The 22,814-nt window shown below is 42.0% G+C and overlaps 2 protein-coding genes across 2 annotated transcripts in view; one reads left to right on the top strand and one right to left on the bottom strand.

Moving 5' to 3' along the window:
• The window catches only part of LOC118579505 (protein lifeguard 2-like), a 42,094-nt gene extending 31,883 nt beyond the window's left edge, over positions 1-10,211 (bottom strand). Inside the window, exons 1-4 of the mRNA XM_036180793.1 lie at positions 10,153-10,211; positions 9,101-9,214; positions 8,447-8,556; positions 1,987-2,113 (exon numbers count right to left, since the gene is read on the bottom strand). Of these exons, the coding sequence (XP_036036686.1) occupies positions 1,987-1,988 (2 nt within the window). The 5' untranslated portion in view covers positions 1,989-2,113; positions 8,447-8,556; positions 9,101-9,214; positions 10,153-10,211. The remainder of the gene's footprint in view (positions 1-1,986; positions 2,114-8,446; positions 8,557-9,100; positions 9,215-10,152) is intronic.
• Positions 10,212-10,335: 124 nt separating this feature from the next.
• Positions 10,336-21,197, top strand: Gatad1 (GATA zinc finger domain containing 1). The gene is made up of 5 exons (XM_036181749.1): positions 10,336-10,943; positions 11,462-11,587; positions 13,888-13,947; positions 18,009-18,192; positions 20,816-21,197. The coding sequence occupies exons 1-5, from the start codon at positions 10,710-10,712 to the stop codon at positions 21,004-21,006; spliced, it is 795 nt and encodes a 264-aa protein (XP_036037642.1). The 5' UTR covers positions 10,336-10,709; the 3' UTR covers positions 21,007-21,197.
• The last annotated feature ends 1,617 nt before the right edge of the window (positions 21,198-22,814 follow it).

Below are 22,814 nucleotides of genomic sequence, written 5' to 3'. Positions count from 1 at the left end.
TCTCTGCGAGTTCGAGGCCAGCCTGGGCTACCAAGTGAGTTCCAGGAAAGGCACCAAAACCTGGAAAAAAAAAAACAAAAAAAAAAAAAAAAAAAAAAAAAAAAAAAGAGAGAGAGAGAGAGGCAGTAGTGCTTTACTTTAGCAGAAATCAAAATGTATATGTACATATGTATATCAGATACATATGATATAAAGCTATATAATTAAAATTATAGTGCCAGTGTAGCAATAAATAAATGGATCAATGGGATGGAAGAGATTCAAGGAAGAGATTGATGTATATATGAGATTTTAATAGTTGATAAAGATGAAACTTCAAATTATGCCCTCTGATGTTGGAATAATTAGTTATGCACTTGGAAACAAAAATAGTTTAAGAGTTATTTTATGTGTCATTCAAAGATGTATTGTATTGTAGGTTGTGGTAGTTTGAATGAGGATGCCCCGCCCCCCATAGACTCCTATGTTTGAACACTTGGTCCCTCGGTGGTGGAACTGTTTGGGAAGGATTAGGAGGTGTGGACTGTAAGGGAATTGTGTTATTGTGAGTGGGCTTTGAGGCTTCAAAAGACTCTTGCCATTCCCTGTGCTCTCTCTCTGACTCCTACTGTGGATCAGGATGTAAGCTCTCCACTGCTGCTCCAGCTGCTTATCACCATGCCTTTGCTATGCTACCATGGACTCTAGACCTCTGAAACCATAATCCCAACTGAACTCTTTCTTTTATAAGTTGCCTTGGTTATGGTATTTTGTCACAGAAATAGAAAAGTAACTAATAAACAGGTGAACTGAAAATAGATGCTCTGTTAGCAAATACAAGGACTATTTAGATAAGCATTTATAATAATAATACCATAAAAAAGAAGTGCTTGACAGATTGGAGGTAAAGAACACTTCCGATGTTACTACAAAAAAACCAACAAATCTGATATGAAAAATGGTAAATACTTTCAATGTTCATTATACTGCAGAAAGGGAAATATTGGCAACCCAATGAAGATGAGAAATGAAAACAAACAACTAATTCATAAAAAATCTAAATAACCAGTTAGCCTAGGAGATAACACCTCACAAAACCAAAGAACTGTAAATAAAGGCAGTAGTGAAATGTCTTTTTTTACATAAAAAACATTCAAAGATTAAAAAGATGATTCTCATGATCATAAGCCTATAAAGAAATACATAATCCAGAGGCACATTATGACTCACATGAACCTACACATTTCTTCTACTGAGCTCCCTCTTCCACAAAACTGTAAATATATGTAATATAAATAATTATAAACTTAAGTTTATTCTTATTTAAAATGATCTTTTTCTTGTTATTGTTAAAAATATTGATATAAGCCAGTATGGATTCATTATGTTATCCATTATTATGTTCATAAGTTTTTCTTAATTTTAAGCAAAATGAAAGTATTTTTGTTACTCTACAACAATCATGGGTCCTAAGCATTAAATCAACTATGTATAGTAGATTAGCACACTTGAGGGACAGCATCTCATAGCAATATAACGTTTTCAGTTTTGAGATAATTTAGTGATATCTACCAGAATTACAAATGTGTAGCACTTTAGACCCAACAATTATAGTTGGAGTAATTTATTCCATAAACATATGAAGGCAAAGGTGCATGTTAAAGAGGATTCAGTATATCATTCATTATAAATGGCAAAAATTTCCAACAGCCCATTATCCACCAGCAGGGAAGTAGTTAAATTAATTTTGGTACTCACAGAAAAACATATACATATACATGCACCACTGTGAAGTTCACTATGATACAGTTTTGAATTTAGAAAGCAACATTTGAGAATAGTATTTAGGAAGACTGAATTACTATTTTACTGCCTCTCTGGAAAGAAATACTACAAATAGGACTGATCATTATTCTGATACAACTGAGTTGGGAACGTACTTGACTTGAATGAGATTTTACAGTGGCCATTTATTCCAAATAACAATAACAATAATAATATATTTACATTTTTGAAGACAAAAAGAAGTATTTCACTCTATGATAGTCCGGAGCTCCTCTGAGAAAGCAATCTTCATGTAAAGCTGAAGGTCTTTGAAAGATGCTCAAATAACCAAGCTGGTGTCTATAGTGTCCTAAAAGTCAGGAGAGACAGCAAGATTTTTCAAAGCACTCAAAGACAAGAGCAACCAAAACCCAAAAGCATTGAGCTTCCCTCAAGGAACTCTGGCTGTTGGTCCCTGAACCACAAATGAGGTTTTCACCTGGTCCTCACAAAGTTCTCCTAACTCCTGAGGCAGCAGCCATCCAAAGAACAGCCTGGTGGAAGACCGAGAAGCAAGGCTCAGTTAAGAGTTAATGACAGTTAAGAGAACGGCAGTTGGAGCTTGGGGTGGGTGGAGCCTTCCTGTCAGGCAGGGGACTTCTCAATCAAGCCCACTCTGTCCATGCTCCTGCTAGCCAATGCACTCTCTGGTGGGTCTCAAGGGCACCTACACTCGGGTATTCAAGCCAACTCCATGTCATGGAGCAAGAGGCTCCTTCCATGAGGAAGCTGCCCATCCTTCCCTCTCAGCAAGAGGAAGAGGCTCACAAAACTCCCGGGGTCCTGCACCATTATTTCAGACGAGTAAGACTCATTTCTAGCAAAGTATGAACTGCTCTTTCTGGTAGACCATGATGACTTTTGTACCCCTCCCCCATGACGAGAGGTTGTTACCTGCAGGTCACAGATCAATGGGAAGCCCTGGAAGACCTAGATCAGGCTGTTTGGTGAGAGAAGACACATGAGCAGGTGAGCAGCTACCATGAGCCCTTCTCTAGGATTTGTAGGGAAGGAGGGAAAACTTGTCCTCTCTGGGGTTGTTTGTTTGTTTTTTACTAACTCATTCACTAAAATTAGTGCCTATTTACTGTGTATAGAAAGTGATGAAGTGAATGAAATACAGAAAAGATATATTCCTTCCCTGTGTACAGGGGGACAGCATGCACAGTGTACTTTTAAGGGAGAAAGAAGGAAAAGTTGTAAGAAAGAATAGCAACTTACAATTATGGAGGTGGAGATGAAATGTTAGCTGGTTCTTAGAAAGATGGTGTTAGGGGCTGGAGAGATGGCTCAGCTGTTAAAGGCTAGACTCACAACCAAAACTATAACAAAGACGGTGTTAGATATGAAGACTGAGAGGAAGTGCAACGCGGACAGTGAGGCAAGGAATGAGACTGGGAAGCAAGAATATTTTACACAGTGTTGCACTGTGCTCAAGTCACAGCATAGGACGTCCAGAAGGCCTGCTTACAGTGGAGGACCCTGGCCATAAAGAAAAACATCAGTAAGAACACCTGCCTCTGCTATCTTCTTTGAACCTCAGTCTCATAGATCCCACTCATCACCTCTGTCCAGTTCCCAGTACCTCTGGTTTCTTGGTGTAAACAGTTAATATGATTTATTTGTTTACATGTCAGGATTATAACTAATGAATTAACTGCAATTTGATCAAAATCCTTTCTCTTCTCATCAACCTCATAGTCTACATTACACAGGTATCTTCTTACATGTAGCTGTTGTTTGCGTTCTTACATGTACTAGTCACTTAAGAACATCAACTGTGTGACTTATGGCCTCAGTTACCTTGCATTTGGCAGGTGAGTAAACCAACTAGAAATTTAATGGTGGAGTCCCACCCCTTTAACATAAAGGGGAAGGATACACGTGGCCTGTGGAACCTCTGCAGCCTATAATCATCAGGGAAAAAAACATGATCATCTCTTTTGAAACCAGCCTGTGATGTGTTTTATACATCTGCTCTATTTTTTCATCTTGAGAGTTTTAATTAGTGAACTATGCAACACATAAATCATGTAAAATGTAAAATCCTGCAAATTATACCACACACTGAAACTAACAACCACCTAAGGAAGTTGGCTTAGTTTTTTTCCTGTTAGTGTGAAATTTTAAGGCCTTGAGAAGCATTTACTTCTGTTTTAACAGTTTGTGTACACACAGCATCACCAAAATTTTCTTACACATCTCATATGTACATTGTCTGTATGATCTAGTTGAACTTCTGCCTACTCCAGACTGAGTATCTCTCATTGTGTGCTATGGTTTAAATATATTTCCCCAATTTATATGTTGAAACTTAATTGCCTGTATAATAGAACATATTATACAAGCAACCAAGAGATGATGCAATCAATAATCCTATCCAGTTGTAATGCCTACAAACCTCCACAATGATCAGCATGCCAAAGTATCACTAAATGTGCAATAGTGGCATTCACATGTTGATGGAACCAACAGCTGTCTAATTGGACTTAAGACACTCAACAGAAGAGAAATCATGCTTGGTATTAGAGACCTAGTCAACCACCCAGGGCTAGTGAGGTCATGGATCTTAAATGAGATCCTAGTACTGCCATTTTACCAGATCAGCATAATTTCTAACTACATTATAAAAGATATTTATCGCCACAAGTAAGTGTAATCACCCCTCATCAAAGAAGCTTCTCTTTACAGGAACTAAAGACATTACAGAAAACCACAACTAGATACATTGCAGAGGTCAACGATAGTGGGGGTATCAATCCCATTGGAAACATCTACAACACAAAAATCCTGCACCACAGGCTCATGAAACATCATGGAAGAGGAGAAGGATTGTAAGAGCCAGAGAGCCAGGAAGTCTGATGTGAGACTGTGTCTCCCAGAAATGGCTGCATAAACAAGACGTAAACAATAGCAATATCAATAGCCATATTACTGTGAAAAGGGGGAAATCTCATGGGGTCCAACCCTCAGACAAATATCTATAGGCAACTATTGACTACTGAGAGAGAGAGAGAATTAGACTTTCCAGGGATGAGCCCCCCGATTGTTTATTGAATACAAACTGGTCAGCCCTGAAATTGTACAGATATAAACAACAGAAACAGACGCAGCAGGTTGAATTTATATGTTTGTCCATATATGTATGCATAATTCATTGTTACATATGCAATTTATGTGTAACAATCAAAGAAAAAGAGGCCATCAATCTGGGAGGGAGTCAAGAGGGTACGTGGGAGGGGTTGGAGGGAAGAAATAGAAGGGAGAGGTGATATAACTGTATCTTAATTAAAAATATATTTAAAGAAAAAATAACATTTTAAAAAGTGGACCGTTTAGATGAGAACAGTCAAGGTGGGTGAAATCCTGGGGAACGGGACTCAGCAATCAGAGCTGTGAAAAATGTCTGTTCCTCATAAACAACGTCTCCAGGAATTTGTTTCAGGAGCACAAATAAATTAAGACGTGTTTGTCTGAGATACCCCCCCCTGACCCCTCAAGGAGCCTTGGCCCCCTGTGGCTCACAGTCTTCCTGAAGTACCCCTGAGGGGAGAGGACTAGGTGAGAGCCTTCATATGGTGCTGCTTACTCCTCTCTCTTGATTTGACCCCCAACATCTTCTTTGCTTACTAATTTCTATCGGTCCTCACAGTTCCTTGTGTTGTGATTACCCCCAACCATAAAATTATTTTTGCTGCTACTTTATAACTGTCATTTTGCTACTGTTATGAGTTGTAATATAAATATCTGTGTTTTCCAACGGTCCTAGGCGACCCCTGTGAAAAGTTCACTGGATTTCCAAAGTTCACAACCCACAGGTAGAGAACCACAGCTCTAAGGTATCTGCAGGGGAGTAGCTGCTGTGTGAGGAAGCTGCTTGTTGATTCGCTCTGTGTGCCATGCAGTCACTGATGGCATTAAGCTGGGCAATTGCATCCTCACTGTTTGGGTGGGAGCTCCACCTCAACCCCTGGCACCCTGGCATCCCTACACCCAAAGAGTCTGGAATATTCTGGTGGAAAATCCACCTCAACTTCCCCAAACCCACCCCTTCAAAGCCCACCAAACACAGCTCCTCCCACAGAGAGGCTCAAGACCACTCCTACAGGTTATATAAGCTGCATCCCAGAAAACAGACATGTGATTCTTCCAGTCTCTCATCCCCATCTCCTCTCTGTGGGGCCAGGAATCACCTGGGAACGCTTCGCCCATTAAACTGGGCCTTTTCCTAATTTGGTCTGATTTGGATTACTGCAGTGGCAGAGAGGCCTATCAGCATGGAAAAAAAAAAAAAACCAAAAAAAAACAAAAAAAACCCCTTACCACTCACTATAAAGGAACAGCTCAGAAGGGAGGTACCACTGCCAACCCCTGAATGAGACATTGTCCATGGTGAACCCTGCCTCCTGGTGGGAGAAGATTTGAGGGTGAAAATATTTTTTTCCTTTTGAGACTTCCACTTTTCTTTTATTGGTGTGTATGTGCACATGTGAGGATGTATATATGTGGTGCATGTCTGTGTTATGGGTACAAATGCACAAGCATGCATTGTGTGTGTGTGTGTGTGTGTGTGTGTGTTCATAAGTGTACACTCACATTTGGGGACCAGAGGTTAACTTCTGGTTTAATTCCTCAGGAGCTACTCCCTTAATTGGTGAGACAGGGTCTCTCTGTGGGATCTGGGGCTCACTGAATTAGGCCAGGCTGGCTGGCCGTGAGCCCCAGGGATGCTCCCATCTCCACCTGCACTGCACTGGGATCACAAGCATTCACCATAACACCCAACTTCCTGGGGATCCTAGGGTAGAACTTGGGTCCCGTTTGTGCAACCAGCATTGTACTGACTGGACTATCTCCCCAACAGCTCTTTCCATTGTTTCCAAAGGAAAACAGTGCATGTGTGTGTTGAGAAAGAAAAAATGTGAAACAGTTCAAAAAGGTATTTTTAAAAAAGTCCACTTCCATGACCAGTTATGTTGACACCAATTGTGAATGGTGAATAATGGTTACAGTTCTAAAGACCAAGAGCCGTATGCAAGACCATCAAAGGAGACCTACTTTTTTTTTTTTTTTTTTTTTTTTGCTTAATGTCATGTTGTCAAACTGCCTTATAAATATGTATGTGTACACACATAAGTTTGTGCCATTCTCAACCTTGGTCAGAAAAACTTTTTGCAGAGGGCAGCAATCAATGCAGAGACTCATGACTAGTTAACATGCTGAAAATAAGTGACAATGAGTGTTAAAGCCTAAACAAGGCTGTGTATATATATATATTCCTCTAGACTAAGGCTTGGAGAACATAAAAAAGAGAAAGCAGAAAGAATATGAAGGCCAAAGGATGAGAAAGGGCTGTGAAATGTGATCTCCTGGACAGGACTTGGTTGTTGCAGCCATGAACTCACAGTTGCTATGGTTACCTGCACAAGACCAAGCCAGCCAACATTCCAGCATAGATGGGAGAGGGGCCCATGAGCCCACTCCTAGCTGAGGAACTATTGGCAGTTGATGGCTGCTGAGAATGGAGGACATTTTTCTTTGGAGGTATGTATTGGTGAAATTATTAAGGCCGCTCCACGAAGTTAAAAGGGAGGTTTATTTTGTGGGGTACTTACAAATGAGGGGGTAGGTTACAGGGTCTGGCAAGGGTATAGTGCAGTCCAGCCGTGTTCTCTGGAGAACTCTGCTCGGTCTACCTCCAGCGTCCCTAGTCTGGGAACCAAGAGAGAGACCTCTTTCCCATCCTTGGTCTTCTGCTTCCTCCTCCTCCCTGCCTTGTGGGCATGACCATTACCGAAGCCTCAATGGGGGTTGGAACTTCCAGGCCAATGCTGGGATGGCTATCCACTACAGGTATGCTCATTGGTAGGTTGCTCATACACCCTTGTACATATGAACAGCACTAAATGAACTAAAAGAGAAGGAGGGAGAGAGGGAGAGAGGTAGGGAGGGAGGAAGGGAGGGAGAGGGAGAAGGAGAGGGAGAGAGAGAGAGATGTTTTTCCTAAAATTGTGCTGTGCTTAAATATGGCTAAAATAAACCGCCCGAGGTCAGACTCTAGAAATTTGAACCAAGGCTGGACAAAATCCAGTCATGTTAACTGGATTTCCTTCTTGCACTCATGGAGCCTGCATGAGTTTTGCATATTTGTTGTGGTTCTTTAGCTTGGGGTTTCTGTGGGACTCCTAACAGTGGGAATGGGGGTGTCTCTGACTCTTTTGCCTGCTCTTGGGACCCTTTTCCTCCTACTGGGTTACCTCGTCCAGCCTTGATATGAGGGTTTGTGCCTAGTCTTACTGTAACTTGTTATGCTGTCTTCAGTTGATATCCCTGGGAGGCCTGGTCTTTTCCGAAGGAGGATGAAGGAGCAGTGGATCTTGGGGAGAGGGGAGGTGGGACAGGAACTGGGAGGAGGGGAGGAAGGGGAAGCTGAGGTCAGGATGTATTGTGTGAAAGAAGAATAAACAGAAAGAAAAACAAAAGAATGACTATCTATAAAGTCAGGTGTGAGTAGTGGGAAATAAACCACAGAATTAAAACTTCAACCTCCTGCTGAGACCCTGGGTAATCTTCCGGCAGGCCATAGACCCTCTATGTCCTCTGCGGAGCATCATCCTTTTATCTACTATTAGAACCACTGTACCATTTACTCCAAGGGCTTTCTAAAATTCCACGCTGGAGTCATCTCTCAATGCTTAGCATAAACCTCATGTCTCCAGATCATGTTGGTATCTGCAGTCTTCTCACTAGTTCCTGAGAAAACACAACAAAGCATGTCCCCTTTTAAAGTCAAAGCCACAATGACACACTGTGTTAGATGAGGTGGCTCACACCTGTGATCTCAGTACTTAGGAGGCTGGGATGGAATCCCAGGTTGAGGCCAGTCTGGACAGCCCAGGATAGAGTGAGATCCTGTCCCCCACCCCCCCCCCAGGGCCCCCCCAAAAAACAGGCCGAGGAAATAACTCAGTCAGGAAAGTGCTTGCCATGAAAGCTTGACTCTGAACTCCCAGCATCCATGTAAAAGGCCAGACATGGTGACTAGGACCTGGAATAACTTGGACAGAGGGTTCTTGGGGCTTGCTGGTTATGCCAGTCTAGGCTAAATGGTAAGCCCCAAGTTCTGGGAAAGACTGTCAAAATAAACAAGTAAAAAGGTAGAAAGTATGTCAACCTCTAGCCTCCACACATGTGCTCATATACGCACACACATATGAACATGTATACATACGCCACACACAAAACACCAAAACACCACCAAAAATGCAGTTGGTCGACTCAATAAAAACTTATTTACCTGAAACCAGTACCGATGACTTCCCTCATTCTTTGGGCTCATTTCCTAGGGAACTTTAGACTTCCACAATCATAGCCAATGTTCAGGATTATTCACTCAAAGTCTCTTTTCCAGCTGAAAGGCATATTATATCTAGTTTTGCTAATGACTCTCCCAGAGAACTGCTAGTTTTGCAATGATTCAAATCCAGATGTATGTGTCCAGTTCCTCAAACCAAAGCTCACAGAAATAAAGATATAATAAATTATTATAGCAATTACTCCTAATTAAAGCAGTAGTCAGTGCTATCTCCAGTCTTGGAAACATTATTTTAAATGTTAGGAAGGTGTGATATGTTGCTTGTTCATTATGCAAATAAGTAAAGCCTATGCTAAGCCATAAAAGATACAAATGTCCCAGCTCTGGACCCGACTGTGTCATACAAAACTGTAATAACTTTTAATCATAGTATTATAACTTATGAGAAAAATTGATAGGAGTACTTCTGTACATTGCTAATTTCTAATCCAACTGACCTACTAACTCATAGACCCCTCACAATATTCAGTGAACAGCAGGACTACATTGGCCAAGTAAAATAAGTCACTCACAAGTTAATCTCACGAATCCAAGTCGGTATTTCTGCCCCTTCCTGTTTGAATGTTCTTAATACGGGGAATTTCTTAGACCCTCAATTCTTTCGGGGGTTCGAGAGCACTGTATTCGAAAGTTAATTGCGTGAAGTGATCATGTGAAGTTTCACAGATCGAGTAGGTGCTAATGCTGGCTCTAGTCTCAGCCATTTCTCCCGCCCTAACACACCTAGCTTTTTCCGTGGGTACTGGGGATCAAACTCAGGCCCACAAGCTTGCTCCAGAAGAAACCTGTCTATCCCGTCACTTCCCTAACCTCCAAAGTAAAAAAAAAATTCTAAGAGTGTAAAAGGCTCCTGCTTAAGACAGCTTAATAGCGAATAAAAGCACAGGATACACGGGTAAATGTGAATCCCAAATAACAATTAGTATATGGGCTACTCTCACTAAAAAGTTAGTTGTTGTTCACTTGAAATTCACCGTTAACAGGAAATCTTATTTCCCACACCGGTTGTAGCCCTCAGAAGAGTGAGTGGCAGGCAGCGCCACTTCGGGCCGGTCAGTTCCACGGGCTTCCCAGACCCCGCCCCGCCGGGAGCCCCGCCCCGCGAGCCCCGCCCCTCCCCGCCCGGGAGCCCCGCCCATCATCGCAGCCCCGCCCGTCGCCGGAAGCCCCGCCCACCGCCGGAAGCCCCGGTGGGCGGAGGTCCGGCTTTGCTCTCCCCGCTGCCCCGGCCACCCCGGGGTCCATCCTCTGGCCAGAGCTGGCTTTCCCGGGAGGTCAGGCGGAGTTTCGGGCCTGCGTCCCCCGCGGGCGGCCCAGCACCAGGGCTGGATCCCGGGCTGCCCAAGGCCGCTTCCCGCTCCCCGGGGGCAGTGGCGGCCGCTGGGCAGCGGCGCGGGCGGCCCAGCACCTGAGACCTTGCCTGCCCCGCTCTTCCAGTCGCCGGGGTGGCGGGCCGACCCGTGGGCGGCCGGTGCAGACGACCGCCATTCCCGTGTCGCTGCGCCCGCGGGGGCCGCCCGAGCCGGCCACCATGCCGCTGGGCCTGAAGCCCACCTGCAGCGTGTGCAAGACCACGTCGTCCTCCATGTGGAAGAAGAGCCCACAGGGCGACATCCTCTGTCACCACTGCACGGGCCGGGGCGGCGGGGGCGGCGGCGCAGGGGTGGCGGGCGGGACCGGGGTCGCCGGCGGCTTCGGCACGGCCACCTTCGCCAGCACCTCGGCCGGCCCTCCGCAGAGCAACGGGGGCGGGGGTGGCAAGCAGGTGAGCTCGCGGCCCCTCCCGCCCGGTGAGAAGAGCCGAGCCGCGTGCGGTAGACCGGACAGTGCATGACAAGCTGCACAAATGGTCCCCGCACAGTGTCAGCAGAGCTATGCCATATGCCACAAGGTTGTGGGCCAAGGGCCTCTTGCCTGTCATTATGTTGTTAATAACATAATCCTTGTCATTATGTTGTTAATAAATTATCAGGTCGTTTAAAACGACAGCTTTAGAATTCTATTATGTGTGGGATACTTTTGGGATGGGGTGGAGTAAATTAGGAATTTTTCCTGTGTGCTATCCTCAAACGAATAGTTCCCGCCTTGGCCTCCACCCACTCCTGTCCTCTTCCCTCTTGTAAGCAGCGCCACCTCTTGGGAGGCCCTGCCCAGGTTTACCCATCCTCAGCCCTCAGTTTTTTAGAAGTATTTTAACAAAGTGCATCCTCTGGTCTTTGTGAGATTATTAGATTGGCTTTTCTTCTACAGTTTTAATTTCTTTTTCTCTAAATTATGTAACAGAGTAAGCAAGAAATTCACAGACGGTCTGCTCGTCTCAGAAATACCAAATACAAATCTGCTCCAGCTGCTGAAAAGAAGGTTTCCACTAAAGGAAAAGGGAGAAGGCATATTTTTAAATTAAAAAACGTAAGATGATTGTGACTGTGTGTTTATTGTAGGACATTGTGTGTGTGTGTGTGTATGTGTGTGTGTGTGTGGTGTGCGGTGTGTGGTGTGTGCAGTGTGTGCCTTGTCGCTGCTTTCTCTGTTCATCATTGCATGCGTACCTCTTGAAGGTGTACCCTTTGGAAGCCCTTCTGAAATGTTCTGGAAGGAAGGCGAGGTTCCCCAAAAGATGAACTCTGTTTAAGAAACTATTTAAAACGTTAGAAAAGCACTTTGTCTGTTTTTTCCAGCTTGTACTTTTTCATCTGGAAAATACAGTATATGAGTCTAAGAAATATTGTATCATTTATCTCAATTTCTCACATTCTCTGCAAAGAAAGAAAGATAGATTATGGCTCTTTTAAAAAATTGATTGAATTAGTTCACTAATGGCTTCATTTATGGTTCTTGATGCATAGTTAACTAAGAAAACTTTTCTGTCTTTGAAAGAGCTAAGCAAATACAGAATTCATCAATACCATATTTGTTATGATAGTCCCAGAAAAATGTATCTATTGGTTCATGATAAACTTGGTGAATATGAATCCAATTTTTTTCTAAACCTGATGTATGTGAAGATTGTTTAAAGTCTCATGCTAGATACATTTATTATGATGTTTTATTTTTGTACATATGAGACAGTGAACGATATTATAGGTTTGTTTTTTTTTAATCTTGGTTTGGTATTACTTTTGGAACAAAATTGCTTCACTTACTAGTAAACACATTACTAAGGTAGACATACTTCTTTATGAAACAGAGGGGCCCAGATTGTAGACAATTGTTTAAATATTTATTTTTAGTCTATGTATGTGAGTATTTAGCCTGCGTCTGTATACCAAGTACCCTCAGAGGCTAGTAGAGGGCGTCAGATCCCTTGGTCCTGGAGTTACTGACAGTTGTTATGTGAGCTACCATGGGAGTGCTGGGGACTGAACTCAGGTCCTCTACAAGAGCAGCAAGTGCTCTTGACCACAGAGACAGCTCTCCAGGCCTGATTTGTTTTCTTTTCTCTTCTAACTTATTTTTTATTGTTTGCATATGAGTACAGGTGCACATGCCATGACACATATGTGGAGATAAGAGAACAAATTTCAGGAGCTGATTCCCTCCTTCCCCCTTGGGTTCCAGTACCCACCTCAGGTTGTCAGGCTTGCATGGCAAATGCTTTTACGCAATTGAGCCATCTGCCTGCCAGTGACTCTTCTCTTAATCCGAGTAATGGTTTTTATAGTTGAAGATTTTTATAATTTAGCTTAATTTTTAATTTAATTTAATTTTATTTTTGGCTTTTCGAGACAGGGTTTCTCTGTGTAGCTTTGCACCTTTCCTAGAACTCACTCTGTAGCCCAGGCTGGCCTCAAACTCACAGAAATCCACCTGCCTCTGCCTCCCAAGTGGTGGGATTAAAGTCATACGCCACCACCGCCCAGCATAATTTAGCTTTCTTAAACTTATATTTTTTTGAATAGTCAAAACATTAACATATTTGTATAACAAGTATATTTTCTTTGTAAATATTCAGCTTGTTTCTCAAGTTATTTCATTATTAATTTCTCTGCATCTTCATTTTTCAAGAATGGCACAAAATCATGGGAGAGGTCATTATTTCATTTTATCCGGGCGGTGGTGGTGCATGTCTTTAATCCCAGCACTTGGGAGGCAGAGATAGGTGGATCTCTGTGAGTTTGAGGCCAGCCTGGTCTACCAAAACTACACAGAGATACCCTGTCTTTAAGAAAACCAAAAAAATAAATAAATAAAAAATTTCATTTTATATTCATCTGTACATTTTTATAATTTCCAACTTGTTGTGCTCAGACTTCTAGAGCCAGTGTATTTCTGTGATTGGAATGTTAATGTCTGTTAGAGCTCTGAAAAAGGTGTGTTAACTCTGAGCAGCGTAGTCAGAAACTTTACCTCTTCTTTTCCAGTACCTTTTAAATTATTGGTAGCAAGTATAGTTGGAGATATTCAACTGCTTCATATCAACATTCATGAAATCTTTTTTATTCTCTGTGTGTGTGTATGTGTGTGTGTGTGTGTACGTACACTCTGGCTATATAACCTAGACTGGTTTGAAACTTGCCATTCTCTTCCTCAGGTTTCCAAGTGCTGGGATTACATCTATGTACCATCACACCTGTCAGAAAATTTTCCTTCATTTTTTGTCACCAAATAACAATGTTTTGTTTTTCTCAAATAATCCAGTTCTCGTATAGTTGGGGAAATACCCATGCATACTATCCATACACAAATATTTTTCCTTTTGTTTCCTATAGCCTATCAAAGCTCCTGAATCTGTTTCTACCATAATTACTGCAGAATCAATCTTCTACAAGGTAAGCTGCTGTGGTGTTACTGAAAGAGCAGTGGGCCTATTGTACAATGTGCTGCTAAAATAATGGCTCAGTTGGCACATCTCTGCTGCTTTGTGTGTGCAAAAGATATGGTTGCCCTTTTAGTTCCCTCCAGGTGGCTATTTTAAAACATACCACCCAGAGCTCAGGTGGGAAGGGAAGTTGCCTTTGAGAATATGATATGAAGGTGCTAAGGAACTGTTCTTAAAACACTAGTGTATAATGTGGCGCTGTGTAAGAGTGAGTCATCCTGTCCAAAGTGTCATCAATGTGTGAGAAGGATATGAATGAGTGGATGGCGTTGACCACACTATCTAGTGGGTAGAGCAGGTCAGTGATTTTGAACTGCCTTAAAAGTAGAGGCACTAGGTCCTCTATGTGTGTGTAGGGCTGTTAGCTTGGTGTTTGGTTGTTGTCTCTTGGAGGTCTGCTCTTTTCTGAAGGTAAACGGAGGAGGAGTGGATCTGGGGGAGAGGTGAGGCGTCGGGGAGCTGGGAGGAGTAGAGGGAGGGGAAACTGGTTGGGATGTATTGGATGGTTCTATTTTCAATAAAAAGAAGTTTTTAAAGGTTTGGTTGGAGAGATGGCTGAACAGTTAAGAGCACTTGGCTGCTCTTCCAGAGGACCAGGTGTAATTCCCAGCACCCACATGGAAGCTCACAACCGTTAGTAATTCCAGTTCCAGGGGATCCAAAGCTGCCTTCTGGCCTCCCTGGGCACCAGGCACACATATGGTATACAAACTTACATGTAGTCAGGATACCCATGTACAAAAAAACAAAAATCTGAACAAGGGTATTCTTAGTTTACTGTCTAAGATTTTGTTGATTAAAATAAGGTCTTCCCTTGGGCCAAAGCAGATGCTCATGACTTGAGTGAGGGGTGTTAGAACATAGAAAATGCTTTGAAGGCTGTCAGGCCTGGCATAGGCAGCAGTCATTACATTCCTTTGGTGTTTGGGGATCTGAACTGTCACGCAGGAGGCAGTGGGGAGTCTGTGCTTTATACCTGACCCAACTGGACCAAATACCTCATGATACTCAAATAGTTAGACCTTTGAGTATATTTATTTTGTTAGTGCACAGGTGTTTTAGTCCAAAAAAAAAGTATGTCATAGGCCAGAATTTTGCCTCTATTTCTAGAATTAGTAATTCATTAATTGGTAATCATAAGATAAAGTTGAGTGTGTGATGAGTATGTATGCACACGTGTTTGAATGCTTGCATACACACAAGCATGCATCTTATGGATCAGGCAGTGAGCTGAGCATTTCAAGTGTTTTGTTTCATTCAGTCTCCTCTGGGGTGAGTATTGTTTTCCTCATTTTATGGATACAGACATTGACTCATAGAGATTAATTAGCTTATCCAAGATAGTGTAGCTGGTAAGTCATGGGCAAGGCAGTCTGGTGCTAGAACCTAAGCTCAGAAATTGGATTTGGCTACATTGCCTTAGCAGGTGGTTATCTGAAAAATAAAGATTGTAAGTAGTAATTACTTCCTGAGATTTTGCATGTTAAACATTTAGCAAGATCAGTGAATGGTACAAATGGTTATCATCACAGCTTCAAATTTGTGTACAGCGGGTCATACAGTGTCTAGGTTAAGTCTAGAAGATAAAAATTTAGTGTACTAATGATTTCTGTGTGTGTTAATGGAAAAAACGTGTGGACTTGTTACTGCAAGGATCAGTCTTTTCTTATTGCTGTCTCCTGCTAGGTTTATTAAATAGTAAGACCAAAATACAGCAAAATATTTAAGTAATGTTGCAGATAGCCAGCATTCTGGACAATTCTCATGGCAGAGCCAGCATCATGGTGTAAGTTCAAGAGATCAGTGTGAGCTTCTAAGCTGAGCTGGGCCCCATATCAAACACTTGAGAGGGAGGGACCGGAGAGTTGGGGCAGTGGTTAAGAGCACATACTGCTCTCTCAGAGGACCCGAGTTCAGTTCCCAGCACCTACATCCAGCCAACCACAGCAACTATACTCCAACTCCAGGCACCTGCATTCACATGCACATGTACACACCCATATAACTTAGAAATAATAAACTCATGGGAGAGAGATGAATGGGGGTCGTCGCTAGGACTGGCAGGCAAGAATGTGAGCATGTGGGAGGCAAACAGTAAGTGACCTTTCTGAGTACTGCAGTGTCAGGGCTGCACTAAGTTAGTGTGGCCATTCCCAGTCCATTGGTTCTCACACGTTCACCTCTTCTCTCTGCCAGCAAATGGAGAGTGCCTAGATAAAGTGTCTTAGTGATGCTTGTCAGGTATTGTATGGTAGTCTCCCCTTATCTGCAGTTCCAGCTGTTCTGTTTTATTGCTAGTTACTATTAGTTCTAGTTATTACTAGTTACTGCTGTTAATCTCTTACCCAAATTAAAAATTAGACTATGTCATAAGTATGGACATATAGGAGGAAAACCTGGAATGCCCAAAGGAGCAGTGTCCAAGGCTTCAGGTGTCTCCTAGGGGATTAGCATTAGGGTATCAGCATGTGTCCCCGCAGACGAGGAGGGACTGCCACACACACTCCTGGGCTAGGCAGTGCTTGTCACTGAAGCTCCACTAAGGCCTTATCTTTGCAGCCCAGCTCCATTTTCACAATGTTACATATTTGTGATTCATATTCAGCATATATCTGAGTGCCTGTGATAAAACAAATATAACCTTTTATAATTTGGGCAAAATTATATTTGTGAACATAGCAAATAACAAACGTAAACTTTATCTGATAAGTAGCTTAGAACCTTGGAGTAGTAGGGGCAGGGAAGGACCAGCTGATGGTAGCTTTGGATGAGTAAGTAGTAGACTGTAGCCTGCAATAACAGTACACATTCATTGGGACCCAGAGGTGAGTCACCCTAGACACATGAATAAGCATCCACTAGGAGAAACCCCTGGTCTGTCAGATGCCTGTGTTGCAATTGAATTACTGGAAGTATTCACGCAGAATCTTTTTATGCTTAAACTTCATGTATCTTAGCAGCTTTGGCTGCTACATAAGCCTTGTTTCAAGGAAAAAACACATTGTTCCTACAGTTGAGGGATGTATGACCTGTTGAGGACTATACCCACCTAAGTTATTCTGCATATCATAAAGATCAACCATTATGGATATTCAAAGGTGACATTTTTCCAGCTCAAGATCCAGGGAAGAGTACTTGGGATGGATAGTGGAGGTGTAGGGAGAATTCAGTACTGGAGTTGTACAGATTAGTTAGATATAAAGTAGAACAGGAAGTGAATATATCGTAATTATATTGTTGGGCAGATATAAACAGAAAGGGCATGGAGGAGAAAGTTGTCAGGGCGATGTGCAGAGTCTAGTCTCACCAAGCAAATGCTGGTGTCTAAGGTCGTGCAGGAAAGCCACTAAGCTACTTCGTGTGGGTGTATAGTTAGCAGTTTCTGCCTTGTGTGGACTTGAGCAATAAGTCATTTAACTTTCTACAGCTTAATGACTGGGTTAAAAAAAAAAAGTAGAAATAGTATAAAGGATTTTTAGGCCAGCGAAACTACTCAATGATATGATCATAGTAGATACATGTTAAGCATGTCCCAGACCCACAGGTTACTTTGTGATGTTTGAGTCATGATGCCATGTGTAGGTCCATCAGTTGCCATAAGTGTTTCACTCTGATAATGGGGACAGAGATAATGGAGGGTGCTGCTGTTTGTGTGCCCGGTAAGGACACTAGGGGAAATTCTAGCTCTGCCTTCCATGAGTTTGTTGTGAATTCAAAATCATTCTTAAAAGTGAAGTCTTCTTTTAAAAGCAAAGACAGTACTTTCATGATACAAAGATCAAAGAATTTATATAAAGAAATATTGTCCTGTTGCAAATTATTATTATATATGTGTATCTATGTAATTATTTTTTCATTCAGAAGTGAAACAAATGTCAACATAATGTAAAACATTGGTACTCAGACTTTTTTTTTTTTCTGTTTTGAAATGTGCTTGCTGATGAATGAAGTTTTGTTCGTGCTGTGATCTGTTACTATTTTAAATACAAGATTATCTTCTGTTTCCCCCAGGGAGTGTATTACCAAATTGGTGATGTTGTTTCCGTGATTGATGAGCAAGATGGAAAGCCGTACTATGCTCAGATCAGGGGTTTTATTCAGGACCAGTACTGTGAGAAGAGCGCAGCACTGACCTGGCTCATTCCTACCCTTGCCAGCCCCAGAGACCAGTTTGATCCTGCATCCTATATCATAGGTAAGCTGGACTAAACGGCACGGCTTCTTAAATGTAGTTAATTCTTCAATGCTTTCTAGAAGAATGTGTTCGTCTGTGAGCTCTCAGAGCAAAATGCCGCAGGCTGTTCCGAAGGGTGGAAGTCAGAGCAAGGCCCTGCGAAGATGGCTTTGTGATGAGGCCATGATTCCTGGCTTGCAGGTGGCCGCCTTTTTGCTGTGCACCCCCATGGTCATTTTTCCTTGTGTGCACATTGAAAGCTCTCCATTACCTCTTGTAAGGACACCAGCCTCCCCACCCAGTGCCAGAAAAGAATATTTTACTTTTAAATATAATCCTGGTTTTATAAAACATCTTGCCACACTTGTTTGTTTTCATTGTAAAACAGAATTCTACGACCTCTATCGTAAAGGTGTAATTCTGTCCCTTGACCTTACCAGGTTATGGCTCCTTCATATCCAAGCTTAGTTGATCGCTGCCTGTCACCCTCTCTCGGTTTTGTTTTCGTTTTTAATTAATGAATTAATTTACATGCTCCCTCCTCCTCCCTGTCATCCCCACCCCCCCAAATCTACTCCTCCATTTCTGTTCAGAAAAGGGCAGGCCTCCCATGGGTGTCAACAAAACATGGCCTGTCAAGTTGTGCTGGGACTAAGCTCCTCCCCATTCATTAAGGCTGGGCAAGGGGACCCAGTATGAGGAGTAGGGTCCCAAAAGCCAGAGACAGCCCTGCTCCCACTGTTAGGAGTCCCACAAGAAGAGCAAGCTACACAACTGTAGCATACGTGCAGAGAACCTATGTCAGTCACATGCAGGCTCCCTGGTTGTTGGTTCCGTCTCTGTAAGCCCCCATGAGTCCAGGTTAGTTGATTCTGTGGGTTTTCTTGTGGTCTCCTTGACCTCTCTGGCTCCCATAATCTTTTTTTTTTTTTTAAAGATTTATTTATTTATTATGTATACAGCATGTATGACTGCAGGCCAGAAGAGGGCACCAGATCTCATTACAGATGGTTGTGAGCCATCATGTGGATGCTGGGAATTGAACTCAAGACCTCTGGAAGAGCAGTCAGTGCTCTTAACCTCTGAGCCATCTCTCCAGCCCGACTTTTTTTTTTTTTTTTTTTTAAATTAAAATACAATTATATTATTTTCTCCTTTCCTCCCTCTAGTTCTCCCATGTACCCCACCCCAATCTTTCTCAAATTCATGGCTCTACTTCTTTTATTTAATTGCTGTATATATTAATGAATATTCCTAACTGCTCAGTCCATTTGATGTTGCTTTATTCCTGTGATTTCAGGACTGACCACTTGGTAGTACATTACCAATGGGGGGTAGGGCGTGTCTTAGTTCTGTTGCTGTGAGGAAACACCATGACCAGTTCTCTGACTCTCAGTATTCCTTATTTGCCTGTAGTTCTTTGTCAAGAGTTGAGGGGGCCCACTCTTTTGGATTTATTTGACCCTGGTTACCTGTCTAATGGTCCCATTTCCAGCACATAACATATAAAGATAGACCTTTAGCATATGAATTTAGAGGCTTGAGAACACAGTTTAATCAGAATAAAAAAGGCATAACTGTCAGTAAGTACAAGAGAGCATTATAGGCATTTTATGTGGTTAGTATTTGATTGCCATCTGTTACTATGGGCTAGAACAATATGTACCCACTGAAATATGGGGTGGATAAGATTTGTTTGTGTGACCCAGGCCTAAATTGTATAAAAAGAATTATACAATTATATAATATAGGTTATATAGATTATCTGTAAAATTATTCAAAAACAATTTCTAAAAGAACTTTCCTAATTATTTCTAAAAACTATAAATTCTCAGGATATGCCCCTCTACACAGCATGCATGACATCCTATTCTTAAAAAATTTTTTAAAAATCATTGTTGATGGTTGAAATGGCACACTGTACTCTTGATCATTTCAAGGCATTCAAAAGATAAGAGTACAAATAATTCGTGACAGAATAAAAAAATGACTGGCTAATATAACTCTGCGTGTTCATAGTTATTCTCTACTTTTCATTCTTTCTGTAAGGGGCACACATTAATTTGCACCCCAAAGGGAAAGACATTTCTTTTAGTGAGAACTCCAAGGACAACTGATATCCCCTTGTTATTCTCACTCATGTCAGGCTTGTTATATGACCAAACATATCTTGTGCCCGTAAGTACGGAATCCGCAGAGGCCGCTATGTTCTGAATCCTTCTGGGCTCCTCTCAAGTTTGAGGTTCTGCCCTGCCCTACATGATGTCACATGGTGGGAAGGTCAGAGCACTGGCTCAGGAACAGACCACAGGCTTTCCTAGCCAGTTGATAGAGGAACCTCACCAGTCCTTAATCTGTCTTTCCTTGATGTACTTATTAAATGGGAAAAAATAGGCATTTCATAAACTATAAGTATTCAGTATTAGGATCCTTTCTCAGCTGAGTCACTTTGTTGTGGGAGGATGTTCTATTCCTTAACCAGTGGAGTAAATAGTGGAATGTGACTTCAGAGTAAGACGTTTCGAGGGCTAATGTCAGGTCAGTCATTCTGAGTGCTTCCTCTTGGTGTCTAAGAAAGCCGACATTTCATAAAAATGATACCCATGTTCGAAACTGTTTACCTTTTCCATTGGCTGCCTCTTAGGGCCAGAGGAAGATCTTCCAAGGAAGATGGAATACCTGGAATTTGTCTGCCATGCACCTTCTGAGTATTTCAAGTCAAGGTCGTCACCATTTCCTACAGTTCCCACCAGACCAGAGAAAGGCTACATATGGACTCATGTTGGACCTACTCCTGCAATAACTATTAAAGAAACAGTTGCCAACCACTTATAGTTACAAAGCCAAACCTGAGGCATGTTTAGTTAGCATGTATGAAGCTTTGGTTTTAATCTCTAGAACATACACACACACCCCAAAATAAAACCAGATTTCCATTTTTCTTATATTTTACTATAATGAGATATGCCACACAGATTTCTCTTTAAAATTTTTTCTTTAAGTTTTTGAGACAGGGTCTCACTGTGTAGCCCAGGCTGGCCTGATCTTAAGATGAGATCCCCTGCCTCTTCCTTGAGTGCTGGAATTACAGATGTGTTACACCATGGCTATTTAATGCCAGATACTTCTTTCATAAAGCTCCTACATGGAAACATGACTTGAGAAAGTTTTTATCCCACCACCCCTAATTATTAGCTTGTTTAGTGCCCTTTGCTTAAAAAAATCACAGGGTGAGAAAAGAATAAATTTGAGGTTTAATATTAAATTCCATGTATATTTTCCCAGGCAAAAGTGGCAGATTCCAGGGAAACCATTAGAAACATGTACTGTCTATTTTTCTTCATGATTTATTTCTAGCAACTGAAAACAAATTGTATTTTTATATAAGTAAAACACACTGAGTTTTAGGTTTTTGATTCCCCGCCCCCCTCCCCCCCCCAAGACAGGGTTTCTCTGTGTGGCCTGGATATCCTGGAACTCACTCTATAAACCAGGCTGGTCTCGAACTCAGAGATCACCTGCTACTGCCTCCCGAGTGCTGGAACTAATGGTGTGCACCACTGCACCTGGCTTACAATGTAGATTTCTGATCAAGGACTAAATCAAATGTGACCAGTAGGTTTCACAAAGCCACACAATCTTTCTTTTCCTTCCTTAGAAGCAGACCTTGGCTGCCTTAGTCCTACAGAAAGCAATTGGTAGGTGATTTTGTTAGCCCTGGCTCTTTCAAACTTTCATCTCATGCTGTAGGCATTCAGCTGCTCTCAGTTGAACTGCCTTTTGCTGTTAGCATCTGCTGCTCCTGTGAGGCAGTTCTTCAGCCTTGGAGCTACAGTCTAGACATCCCCTCTTTCCATTCAGGCAGCAGCCTCTAACAATTTCCTACTATTAGTGGGATAGTGACTGGCTATCTTGGAAGTGACTGATAGGTCATTAGTTTTGATAGTCAAAAGACTCAAAGTTAAACTATTTGCTGAGGACTTGTGGTGTGCTTTGTCTGGGAAAGCCTGTTCTAGTTTCAAGTGCAGTTTGGTCACATAATGAGGGAGGAGTGGGCAGGCCCCACTTGCTGCCTCTGTTCTGACCTATCAGACGAAGTCTTTAACCACAGGAATTGATGAACTTTGACTTGATCTTAATGACTTTCATCAGGACTCTTTCACTTTTTATAGTCCCAAAACTGGGAAGAAGCATCTTCCTGCTTACAAAGCTACAATAAAATTCATTGTAAATAGTGTTGGAAATGACCTTCTAAATCTAATATTCCAGTTTGGGATTAAAATATGTCTTTACAGTGAGTTTATATTGGATTTGTTTGTTAATTTCATTTGAACTATTCAAATAGGAAATAGGGCGCCTCCCCCAAAATGGTATTAAATAGAAACATCGTTCCTGTGGTACTCCAAATTCAAAATAGGTAAGATTCACCATCCATATATAACAGAATTTAGGAAAATCAAAGATTGACTTATTGATAAAATGAACATTTGACATTTATTTAAATGAAGGCATTTAAAAATACAAATTATTAGGCTGGGCAGTGGTGGCACATAACTTTAACCCCAGCACTAGGGAGGCAAATCTCTGAGTTCCAGGACAGAGAAACTCTATCTCAAAACAAAACAAAAAAATCCAAATTATTA

This window comes from Onychomys torridus, chromosome 3 (assembly GCF_903995425.1).
Source record: "Onychomys torridus chromosome 3, mOncTor1.1, whole genome shotgun sequence".
Lineage (NCBI taxonomy): Eukaryota > Metazoa > Chordata > Mammalia > Rodentia > Cricetidae > Onychomys > Onychomys torridus.
Note: the sequence above shows the minus strand (reverse complement) of the source record. Positions and strands in the feature narration are given on the sequence as shown.